The sequence below is a fragment of the Austrofundulus limnaeus genome, unplaced genomic scaffold (genome assembly GCF_001266775.1).
Source record: "Austrofundulus limnaeus strain Quisiro unplaced genomic scaffold, Austrofundulus_limnaeus-1.0 Scaffold510, whole genome shotgun sequence".
Taxonomy (NCBI): domain Eukaryota; kingdom Metazoa; phylum Chordata; class Actinopteri; order Cyprinodontiformes; family Rivulidae; genus Austrofundulus; species Austrofundulus limnaeus.
Window position 1 is genome coordinate 359,335 of NW_013952912.1, and position 12,558 is coordinate 371,892.

Sequence of the window (12,558 nt, forward strand, 5' to 3'; positions counted from 1 at the left end):
TATTTAACATTGGTGCTAGCGTAAAAGCTAACAGGCCTCGCACCGAGGACCTATCCACGTCATCATTTACCCAGAATGCTTTGTGTGTAAATAAAATGGCTCTGTCTGTGTTAAAATATATATTTTAAAAATTTACAAAACTAAACAGCCTACAGTATTTTTACAGTCTTTATTTTACAGTTAAAATAAAGTCTAGTGTTACAACTAATCGGGGATTCCTTGAAAGATAAATTATTCTCAGTTTCTGACATGAAGGGCAATGGGCCAAAGATGTTTCTTCAAAGAATGCTAGGTCTTTAATTAGCTGCGTTTCCACTGACCATGAAAATGCTCAAATTAGAATTTTGAAAATAAATTTGCTCAATGGAAACATCAATTTCRAAAAAAATTACGTTTTTCGACAAAAAGTTTTTGCGCTAGGATGAGGTGGTATTTCGGCCATTTCAAAATTGGTGTGTTTCGCAAAACTGCAATGGATAACTTTGTGTAAAGGTCAAATATTGGTTCTTTGTACACACACCTGTGTCTTGTTTTGTCTGTTATATGAATACAAGACGTATTTATGTTTTGTTAGTAGATCCGGTATAGGTGGGGAGGGATGGGAGGGTTCTCAGGGGTGTGTGTTTTTGTTAGTTTGTTTTCTGTTTGTTAAAAATAATAAAAAAACTTTGACCAAAAAAAAAAACTGCAATGGAAACACATTTTTCGCATCACAGGAGTCACGTGATCAACAGCCAGCTGTTTCTACTGGCGAAAAAGACGACGACGAAGAAGATAACAGGAAGTAGAAGTAGTAGTAATATCACAGAAGTAGTATAAAGTAGTAAACTCACCGACTACAATTTCCCAAAAACACAGCATACATAGTCGCTCCCAAGTAGGGACTTGTCTCTGGAAAGTCTCGATAAAAGACGCCGACGTCTCCTCTGATGATGAGCGCTAGTGTCGCGGTAGCAACATGCTATGTGTTTACATCCATCACCGCCATGTTTGTAATGACTTATCATGAGAACAAACGTATTCACGCGTGACTTTAATAGCATTTCTTACTTAATGGAAACACCACAGTTGCAAAACTGTTTTTCGACATTAACAGAATATCGACAAAGTTTTGCGCACATTTGCAATGGAAACGCAGCTACTGTAGGCATGTTTAGTTGTTTTTCTTCAAATCAGTTTAGAATAAAAGCTGCAGAAAGTTTCAGATTTACTTTGTGATTCCAGAGCACTGAGCTGCTCTGACACCCAGCAACAGTTAGAAAAGCAGCTGTAAATACAGAACAGTAGCTCTGGGGTTCTGCTCTGTCACCCTAATGGAGCCAGCTCTGAAAGTTTAGCAAGCGACTCATTTCAGAACGAGTTGGTGTCTGCAAACTAATGTCTTTATTCTTTAAGCAAACTGATCGGTCAGAGGGAAGTGCTTTTTTCTTGTGAAAACTTATTTTCTCCTGCCAAAGAGAAGGTGAAACATCCTGCTCAAAACAACTGATTTTGCAACACAGAAAATGTGAGAACTGTAGCTGAAGTTGTCTCTCTAAACCACCTGACCTACCCCGAGCAGAAGTCTTCTGATGTTTCAGTTTCAGTGTCATTTAAGGTCGACTGTCTTTGAATGTATAACAGGAAGTAATAGTTGCTGTGTTTTGTAAGAAAACCTCATTTTCCAGGTTTAGCTCAATCTATCTGTGGTCAGGTCAGAGGCAACAGGTCCAGGACAGAAACCCAGACCTCATTTTCCATCTCCTCCTGTTGGACCCAAGCTGTTCCCATTCAGGTCAACCCCTCCTGACATTTACCTGCATCACGACCCTCAGAAATCCACAGTTTTCACAAAAAGCCTGCAATGCTCTCACACAATTCAACGGGACAGGGAAGTTCAGGGTTAGGGTTTGGAGCTGCAGAGGAGCAGGGAGGTAAGGACGAGGAGGTGGCAAACCTATTTCCTTACAGCCTGTTGGCTCTGAGACTTTAATAAATTTGAAGGTAAGTTTTTGAAAGAAATCTTTACTGCCCTACATGTCTGTATCCGTACAACTTGGAGTATCRAGGATAATCCCTCCAGAGTTCTGGGTCTCTTCCCAGTGGGATGGGCCTGGAAAATGTCCACAGGAAGGCGTCCAGGAGGCATCCGGATCAGATAAACTACCTCAACTGATTCCTTTTGATGCAGAGCAACAGAGGCTCTACTTTGAACTCTATGTTTAAGGCTGAGCCCAGCCACTCTCCAAAGGAAGATCATTGTGGCTGTTTGTATCCAAGATGATCCAAAACTCCTGACCAAGAAGAGAGTTTAAACCCATCAGATTGTGAAAAGTCATCAAAGCCTCAATAACCACATTTTTTGTAAAAAGTATCTTTTTCGTCTCCCTTCTTCAGGRGTCACCMCAGTGAGTGAGCTCAGGTAGATTTGTTTTACACCAGATGTCCTTCCTGACTCAACCTGGATTCAAACTTGCAGCCTCAGTATTACAAGACTCCAGCACAGATCTCTGTGTTTTTAGGGCTCTTTTTGTAAAAAAAGAAAAGTTAATAATGGTGCAAACTTCAAACAAGTACAGTTCCTGTCACTAAAGGTATTTATTTGACAGAAACATCAGAAGATGTCCTGTTTGTTGCTCAGCTGGATGTTGATTCTGTGTCTCAGACTTCATGTTTCTATTTGTTTTCAGACACAGYAGGAAACTAGGAGCCAATTCAAAGTGGTAACTCGCAACACAAATGTGGTTTCATTGAAAACTAGCTCAGGACCCTTAAACTATTATTAATTTAGTTTCCATATATTTAGAGGGCTGGGGCAGTTTTTTGACACCTGAACAGGAGCATGATGGGAGCAGAGCTGGGCAACAAAATAATGTACACAGCCAAGACTAGTTTTGCGAGTTGTGGATGTGACAATAGGTCATGGTTTTCTTCAAGTGTCCACTCAAAACAATGCACATCAATAGCCACTTGGTCATAAACACTCAGACTTCAGCGTGACTTAGGGCTGAATGATATTAGAAAATCTTGCAGTGGTGTAAATATTTGTAAATATTGCGATGACAATATCAGTTGCAATATATGTCTTTTTCTTTCTTCCCTCCTTTTCTAATCTGTACTTTCTACTCTATGTGACCTTTAGCATATTTGGTAGATTAATTTGTTTCTGGTGTGAGCTTTTACTGCCCTAAATACAAATGCAAAACTCTTGAAATACATTAGTAAACATTAGGGGTGTAAATCGCCAGCTTTATCACGATACGATATCTCTCGATATCACAAAGTCTGTCACAATGTGATTTCAATTCAATTCACGAGTCTACAATTGATATAATGCAATATCATATGCCCATCTAACACAATGTCTTAGAGGGGCATATGATCAATTCACATCAAGCATATGACGAACATATAGATCGATATTTTCATTTTGCTTCRATATAACTGAATCATTAACCATTTAATAGATATATCAATATAGATTGATGTATTTCTACACCCCTAGTCAACAATTACAGCACTCTAAGCAGCCCTTTGCTATATGAATATTGCGCACACTGATATTGCGATGACGATATACTCATGATATGTTGTTCAGCCCTAGCGTGACTGCAACTGAAATTTCACCACCAACTTGTCTCCTACATTACAGCGCAGTGATACCGACTTTAGTGACAGAACTCACTGGTTCCCTCGAGTAGGGCCATTCTTTGTCGTTTTGCATATGCCCGCAGATGATTGGACAGGCTAACTCCACTCTCGAAAGTTGCATTGCAATGAATGCACATTTTCCTCTTGAATTCGCCAGTTTCTGTGAAAGACACGCACGCACGCACGCACACACACACGCACACACACACACACACACACACACAAGTTTAGTTTTTCCAAAGTAAATGACAGAATTCATCATAATATGGCTAAAGATGCAATAAAATCAGAATGGCCAAAACCAGGCCCTGCTGAGACCCCCTTCACACTGGATGACAACCCCACTATGTCGTAAAAAATCAACCAGAGCATAGAGRGACTTTGCAGGGTCTGCAAGGTCTTCAGCAGAGTTTTAAGAACGCAGTGGGTTTCTCATTGTGTGATCAGTCTCCAAAGGATTTCAGAATCTATATCTAGGTTGTGGTCATCTACCTTATTATCGTGACAGGATACTGAGGCAGAACCAATTTATTTGTGACATGGGGCTTGTAGGCAGCTGCATGGCTTGGTTGTAAGGAATGCGAGGCAGTACTGCTTTCACTGRCCTCATGCCTAATGCTGCGTTCCAGTAGTTCTGGGAAGTGGTAATTTCCCTGTTCCCATTGGTAGATTTAAACTGGAACACCCCCTCCAGTGGTAATATTCCACTCATATAGTGGAAGAARTGAAACTGCCCCCAGTTTTGATTTCAAGATGGCGGCTACTCGCAGCTTTAGAAAGTTAACTCCGTAACTTTTACTGTTAATTATCTTTCTTAATTTTTGTGCATGTTTAATCACTCACACAACTAGTGTGTTTTCTGTACAATACTGTACGTATTAAAATCAATGTTTATTTGCATGACGTACGTAGTAGAGCTCTTTTTGTCATTGTTTACATTGTAGCAGTGTTGTAGCTAGATTAGCGGCAACAATACAATCACCTGTCACCTAACTGGAATGCAGTTTCATATGGTTTTTTGGGAAATGACGTCACTACCATTTACCAGTTCCCGGAATACTATGGAAATGGAACGCAGCAGCTACGATCACATGTTCACACGCTATGGTAAAATTGTGCTGATGTGGGGTTATTTCCTAGTGTGTACCTGAATCGTGAAGTAATAGTGCAACTTGGCGTATGGGCTAGGATAGTTSTAGGGACGTAGAGCTCACAGGATGTTACCCAGAGAGAAGTAAGAGTGCAGGTGAACTCAGGTCTCAGAGATGTGGAAAATATCATGCCTGCCTTCACACTGAAGGAAGTTTTTTAATTTGCTGAGATCATGTTCCCATAGGACATGTAGGTCATGGAGAGGRTAACTGGGTTGTAACCATGTGGGAAGAGGGCCTTAGAATCTGTTAGTATTGCAATATTTATCTAATTCCACATTCTGATGGTAAAAAAAAAACAACCAACCCTTTCTTTTGTAGTTTTTGCAAAAATGACTAAGCACAGAATTCATTTTGGTAACACATCGTGAAGATATTTGGAGGATAACATTGCATGCGGATGATATCTCATTTTAGCAACACAAAATGTGATTATCTGTGCTTGAATGTGGCTTTCCAAATGTCTCCAAGTGAAATTTGAAAAAGAAATTTGGTTCCTGTTCAGTAAAATCACGAAATTCAGCCTTTTCAAAATTTGTTTGACAGAAATAACCAAACAGAAAAAAACATTTAATAGTCTTATTATTTTGACTCGTCCTAAATTAATATTACGTGTAAGTGATGAATACACAGGCTTCCTCAGCAAGACATTTTAAGAATTATAATGACAAAAATAYTGTCATACTGAATTGGACTTGCATTAAATTTGACTATCTTTCAATAAATACAATAAAGTGATTCTATATTTAAATGTTTAATTATATAATCTGATGTACTTTTGACCATATAAGGTGTGAAGATACTGCATTAAATAGTTTAGTAAAATTACATCTGTTAGCAGGATTCAGGCATTCTTCTGTAAGTTGGTTACGCCTCTGAAGGAGTATCTTACCTGATCCTGAGTTTGGCAGTAAAGATGCAACTCTTGATCCTGAACTGTGCTCACTGTTTGTAAAAACTGTCAACTCGTTTYTCGACGTCTGAGAGGATCCTTTGAATCTGGTGTCTTCCTGACACTTTCTCCTCTTCAGAATTCCTATTAAGGCAGTTGTGCCTGAGAGAGAGTTTTTAACATCCAGCTTATCCTGTTGCTCATTTTCAGATGTACTTGCTTCTAAAGAAAACGTGGTCATCAGTGGTTTTGGATCAGTGCAAACRCTTGCGACAGAATGACTTTTTGGGAAGCCGGTCTGAGAAGAGGTGTAGCGATTAGCGGTGGGTAGCTTTGGCAAAGCACCGTAATGGAAATGGTTCCGTCTTCTTCCCAGGATCTGAACGGCTCGCTGGAACTCCTTTTTGTCACGCATCAACTCGCGYAGTAAAATGATTGGGGACTTGCTCTTTTCAGAAAAACTTCTCCCAAGCTTTTTCAGGTGGCCTCGTATGTGGTTGGACTGCCCAGTTCTGTTATCAAATGAGTCCCCACAAAGTGGACATGAGTGAATGCTCGTCACCGTCTCAGAATCCGTGTCTAGCTGTAGTGCTGGAGTAAAACAAACAAACAAACAAACAAACAAACAAACAAAAACATTGTACCAGTGCATTATGAACCATTTGAAATATGTACTACCAAAACAGATATAAATCCATGATGTACAGTACAGCCAGGTTAAAACTTCTATTTTGACAGTTCAGTGCTTGGATTTGTACAACGTTACCAAAATGATAACAGAAAGAAACAACTGACGACTCTTGGAGGATCAGGTTCTGGTCACTGACAAACCTACACTATAACAGACTTAAACTCTTATGATGCCTTCTTCATGTGATAGGTAGATAGAAATGTGTTCTCTACTAATTTGAGCTGTTCCCTCACTTAACTGATAAGCCTCACCTTAAGGTCTGGGCCTGTGGTGAGGATCTGGTCTCCTTGTGTCTTTAGGTGAGKTAAGTATTTTTCAAAMAGTTGGGCAGTTGGTTAGCACTATCGATTTCAGCAAGAAGGTACTGAGTTTCAAATCTAGGCTACGGTCTTCCTGTGCTGAGTTTATTTCTTCTTCCTGGGCATGTATGGGCTCTCTCTGGGTGTACACCAACTCTTGTCTGTTGACCACTGAAGACAGGCATCAACTTTCTGCAGCTCTTAACAGGATCAAAGCAGGTATAGGAAAAAAAACACCACTAATTTTTCTCAAAAGGCAACAGTCCAAGCATATAATCACTGAGGCATTATTTTTCTTTWCTAGACATTATAGGGTGGCAAATAGTGGGATATCATCTGCAAAGACAAAGACATAGCAGTTTATTCTGAATAACTTAGCTAAGAATGAGGTTTCCAATTACGTACAGTATATCTTWTCACTTAGAGCTATAAACTATAAGTAGTGAGTAATAGGCTTGGGCGGTATGAAGGTAYTTTGTTATAGTGCAATATCAAAATATGRCAACGGTATAAAAAATTATGACGGTATGAGTTGCGTGAGGGGAAGTGCATATGAATGCTGAGAAAAACATTTGAGAGGWCCACCCCCCACCCTGYAATACCATTTACCCCAGTAWTTTCTAAAGGTCATACCGCAATATGAAAATGAGCTATACCGCCCAACACTAGTGTGTAATCAGTTGCAAAACCAAAATGAGAAAAGTGTAGCTTTTCTTGCACCAGTAGAAGCTAGGTGAGGTAGATTTCAGCGTCAGGAGCGTCAGGTTTACATGTAAAGTCTATAGTGGACGCGCATCAAACAGCGTCGGGAAGTTCTGCGGCGTGTCCAGCGCACTTTGAACGATTTGAGCGTTTGACTCGCGTCGAATGCTGGAGTTGGAAAATCGGAACTTTTGCAGCTCGACGCGGCACGTCAACCAATCAGAGAGACTCCAGTGTGTGACGTAGTGACACATTTTCTGACGGGACAGTTTCCTGAATGATGTCCACTAACCTGAGACAGATGGAGCTCTTCAGCTGAAATTGAGTGCCTGTAGTCGGTGTCCTGACAGGAGATGTGGGCACCGATGTGGGACAGCGGCTCATCAAACTGAGCTCGGGACAAAAATACCGTATTTATTTGTGTATAATACGATCTCATGTTTAATATGATCTCATGTATAATACGACCCCACTTTTTTGAGCTTAAAAAGCATAAAAAATTTTTATCCTCAAACTACCTCCAATTTCATACAGACTTCCAGATTTTTCAGGCTTTGCAGTCTTTATACATATCAGTAAAATGATCATTGGACTGTTCATTTTATTTTAACAAGATATGCACTAAAAGGTATTTTGACAACAAATATATATCAGCTGTAGCAGCATCATATGAATTCTGGCATTTTACACATAGTCCACCAGGAGGCGCCAACACAAAATTCAGAGACTTCACATGCGATTTGGGCCATCTTGTGGGGGAAAAACTGAGTACTTCCTACTCGCGAGCGCCCCCTGTGGTGGGGAAACACTTTTTCAGGGATACAAACTTTTTTAGAACACCRGTAGATGGCMRCCATTACAGACGAACATGTTWGCTGTTGTTCGAGGAGCGGYCCGGTCACATGCTAATGTCATTAGTTCGCTATCATTACTAAGGTGCAGGACTGCTTTTTCCTCCTTTTTTCCACATCATGTCGCCTGCCTGGATCTGTTACTATCTCTCTCTGAAGCACGAAGGAGTGTCAGAGGTATGTTCGCTTCAACTGCTTTTTACATCATGGTCTCATTTCCGGACGCATGTATGAAGCCAATATTTCAGTTAAAATACACAAGTAAAAATATTTATCCGAGTATAGGACTACCCCCCACCCCAACTTTATGGATGATTTTATGGATTTAATTTTACGTATTATACTTGAATAAATACGGTAGCTCTGAAAGCGAGCCTCGTTAGCTCACAGCTCCTCGGTGGTGAAACTCACCCAACTCAGAAAGTCTCTGAATTATCTGGTGAATAAATTATTAATTAATTATCTGATGAGCGTGGCATTCTCTTGTTCTCAGTAAATAAAGCAAAGCCACTTCCTTTATTTCATCCGCCAACAGAGACTGACAGAGGAGGGAGGGGGGAGGCTCTTGACACGTTAGACGCGCGTCAATCACTTCAAGGGCAATTTTGACTCGCGTCTGACCTCAAAGTGCACAAGCATCCAACTTGAAGCATTGGACGTGATTTTGATGCTGGAATCGCGTTCGCTGTGAACGCAGCATAAGACAAGGCAACTAGGCAGAATCCACACTTGCTGAATAATATCCCAGTCGATTTGTCAACGCTTTATTGACAATGCCAAAAAAGGTAAGGTGACCGGACAGTGGTAGTTYAGATAATTTCTCCCTCTGTGAGATTTGTACAAGCTGGTGAAAATGGATCAGTGCACTRATTTTAACCTTTGACACCAGGCCACGACACCTAACCCTAACGTTTGCCTTGTCTTTGAATTCCTACAACAAACTGTTTCAGACACTGGACTAATTCAGGGAGAGCCACTAAGAAGTGAGAAACCCACTTCAACACTGGATGAGAAGARAGAAATACATGGGTATGCAATGATAAACACAAGTAAAATATTTACCGGTAACTCRCTGAGTAAGTATTGGCAATCACTAAGTATCAGGTGGATATGTGATGTGGCAAAAGTACAATTGAACCTGCTGGTGCCTATTTGGACAGGTTGTCAGTCCATCATAGGGCTAACACAGAGACACAAAACCATGCATGGTCCCACCAACAATTAACCTAACCTACTTTTTGAACTGGGGCAGGAAACTGRAATGCAGAGGGAGAATATGCAAACTTCATGCAGAAAGGCCTSAGCCAGGAGTTGAATCCAGGATCTTCTTGCTGAAAAGTAACTATTTTAACTACCTGTTCAACTATGTGGTCTTTTCTCAYGTGACAAACAAAATGCAATTTATACCTAATCCAAGCTCCCCTACTCCCAAGTGATTAATTCTTGGTCCACAAAATTCCTTCAAATTGCACCTCCTACCCACTCCCAGGTAGTAATACTCACAACAAGCAACAATTTTCTAATTAAAGACAGTCATAAGCATTTTACGTACCTTTTCTCAATCGGCGAATAGCTAAAAACCTCCGTCGAATACGTGGCCGCCTGTCTTGGTCAGCCACCTGCTCAGGAGGCACAGCATGGCGTTCCTCATAGCTCAATCCAACCCTATGAAGATGTCCTCGCACRTGATTGGACAGTCCAACACCAGACTCAAAAATAGCAGGGCAGTATGGACAGTTTTTCTGGTCYGCTTCCAGTTCTAACAAATCATCTGTTGGGGATTCTCCAAACGGTATTTGGTGGGAGTGGGACTCAAAGGTTTCTTGAAATACYTCAGTTTCAATGGATTCTTCTTTRATTTCAGGGTCATTCTGCTCTTGTTCTTCTGTCTTTATTTTCTCAAACAGTTTCCTGGAAGCCTGTAAAGCACCTCTCATAGACATTCTTCTACTATAGGTATATATGATATGTTTTTTTCCTTTGTTGATGTCACTRTCAAAATAGCTACTATTGGCTTCAGAATCTCTGCCTGGGAAAATGTCTTTTTCATCTAGGTCATCTTCTAGGTTCAGTTTCTTGGGACTAGACAAAGGTTTTGGTAAAATAAAGCATGAGTCTTGGTCACAGGTGTTGCGATACGGGGTGGACATTTTACGTTTAGAGGATGACTTTTTGACTGGTGACTGATCCATGTTCGTCTTCGGACCATTTGGGGATCCAGCAGAAAACTCCACCTTGACAGACATTGTTTGTGGCGTTTGGTCGCAGGCATTTTTGTCACTTTTGGAATCCTGAACAGTGAAATTATTGCTTTCCTCATTTTGTTCAGCACCCTTGCTTCCRTTGTTTTGACGAGACAGAAGAACGTTAATGGATTTGTCGAGTTTTGATTCTGTTGCTTTAAACTTGAGCTCTCCCTTTACTTTACTGTTTTTGAACAAGTCAGAGAGGCTGCTGGACTCATCGGGTGAACTATCGTTTTGACACATTTGATTTTTTAACGATATTTTAGATGTGAACTCTGTATCTGCAACAGGAGTTTTCCATGTAGGCCACTCATTCTCCCTGGCTGGTTGTGCGGTGTTCCCACTCTTCTGTGCTGCTGTATATTCATCAAGAGTCAATTGATGACGTAGTATTAGATGRTTCTTAAAAACTTTTTTACCAAAAGCTTTATAGGAACAAATGTCACAGGGAAACATCTCAACTTCGTCTTTGGGTCGTGTTTTTTTAACGGTAATGACAGTGTGATCCAGAAGGTGATGTTTCCTAAGATCGCTCTCACTCTGAGTTGTATAACAACATTTGTCACATCTAAACTTTTTGTCCTTTTCATGTGTTTTTGCATGTTGAACAAATGTGTTTGGGCAAGTTGTTCCRAACGAGCACTGGGGGCAAAAATACATAGTGATAGTTTTTTCTTTTTTCTTCCTATCTTTGACTTCTTCAAYGGGTTTTGGTTTCTCCTCCTTATGGATGGACATGTGATCAGTTAATGTGCTACTCTGTTTAAAAGACTGGCCGCATTCTGGACATGTAAAAGACTTTTGTGAAATTGAAGAGTCATCATGAGATTTCAAATGACAAAGTAAGAGATGCTCTTTCGTGAATGAGAGCTTACATTTTGAACAAGGGTAGCGCAATGAACTACTTTCTGAATGCGAATTCATCATAAGCTCCATCTTCAAAGGTGAAATTTTATGATTGGTACTTTTCTCATGTGAACTCTCAGGTGATTTGTAAAGGATTTCTTTGATAACCTTTACGGTTCCGTTAGGATATTTGGGAACTTTGTCCGTTGGGGATGACTGTGGCTTGGAGTTCTTTTCTGGTTTTGTAACTCTAATAGGACTGGAGTCTACTTGGGTTTCTTCATCACATGATTCCTCAGATGACTCGGGGCTCATATTAGGGTACAGGTCTTCTGAGGGGTCCACCATGACAACCATGTCCATTTTTCGTTTTCTTCTCCTTTGAACGTTGACAGGTTTGACTTCCTCTTTAATCTCTTCACTGGGGGAATCATTATGGTTGTCCCACAGAAAGTGCATAAACTCTTTGTGAGGATCCCAGCTGAGATCACTGGCACTACTGAAATTATCCAATGAGTTTTCRGGTGATTCAACGTCAAACCCCCAAATTCCTGAATTATCTATTTCCTGCACAGTCTTTAGTGGGGTGATGCTCTTTTCCTCCTCCTTTTCAGAGGCGATGCTGTTGAGTTCATGATCTTGTACGGCCTGATGCAACGCAGGTCCATTCTCCAGTCCAACTGGAGACAACAGATCTGTGTTTGACAGAACATCAAGAACACTGGTCTGTTTCAAACAGGGCTTGCCAAAAGTAGAGTCTGATTCTTGTGCCATTCTCATAGATTCCTGCATGACAGTGAGGGCATGGAACTCAGAATCAGCATCTTTGTCATCTTCATCAACACCTGTCAGACATGACGTTTTCGTTGCCATGACCTGAAAAACAAACAAATTATATAATCAGATGTCAGTAACAGTTTATTTTATATTGTTTGCTTAAAACAAAGACAAAGTTTAAATCAAATTTACTTTGCAAAAGGCTTAGGGGAGTATTCTTTCCCCGTATGCTAATAGTTAAAAATAAGATTGTCAAACCTTACTGAATTTGTGAAGATTATTGTGACAAAGCCATTGGCGGAGCCAGACATTTTTCTCAGGGGTGGCCAGACTGGGGCCACTACTTACACAGGGGTGACTAGGAAAATTACTTAATTTTTTACTTGAAAGTTTTCTGCAGATCTTTGTTTAGGCCATTTCCTTATACCGGCAGTGACTACCTTATAAACATGAGCATCAGAACCATTTTGGGG

The 12,558-nt window shown here is 40.4% G+C and overlaps 1 protein-coding gene across 1 annotated transcript in view; it reads right to left on the reverse strand.

Annotated features, from left to right (window-relative positions):
* The window catches only part of znf644a (zinc finger protein 644a), a gene marked incomplete at its 5' end in the record, with an annotated part of 16,649 nt that extends 6,505 nt beyond the window's left edge, over positions 1 to 10,144 (reverse strand). Inside the window, 3 exon segments of the mRNA XM_014025934.1 lie at positions 3,665 to 3,790; positions 5,674 to 6,264; positions 9,769 to 10,144. Of these exon segments, the coding sequence (XP_013881388.1) occupies positions 3,665 to 3,790; positions 5,674 to 6,264; positions 9,769 to 10,144 (1,093 nt within the window).
* Positions 10,145 to 12,558: the final 2,414 nt, after the last annotated feature.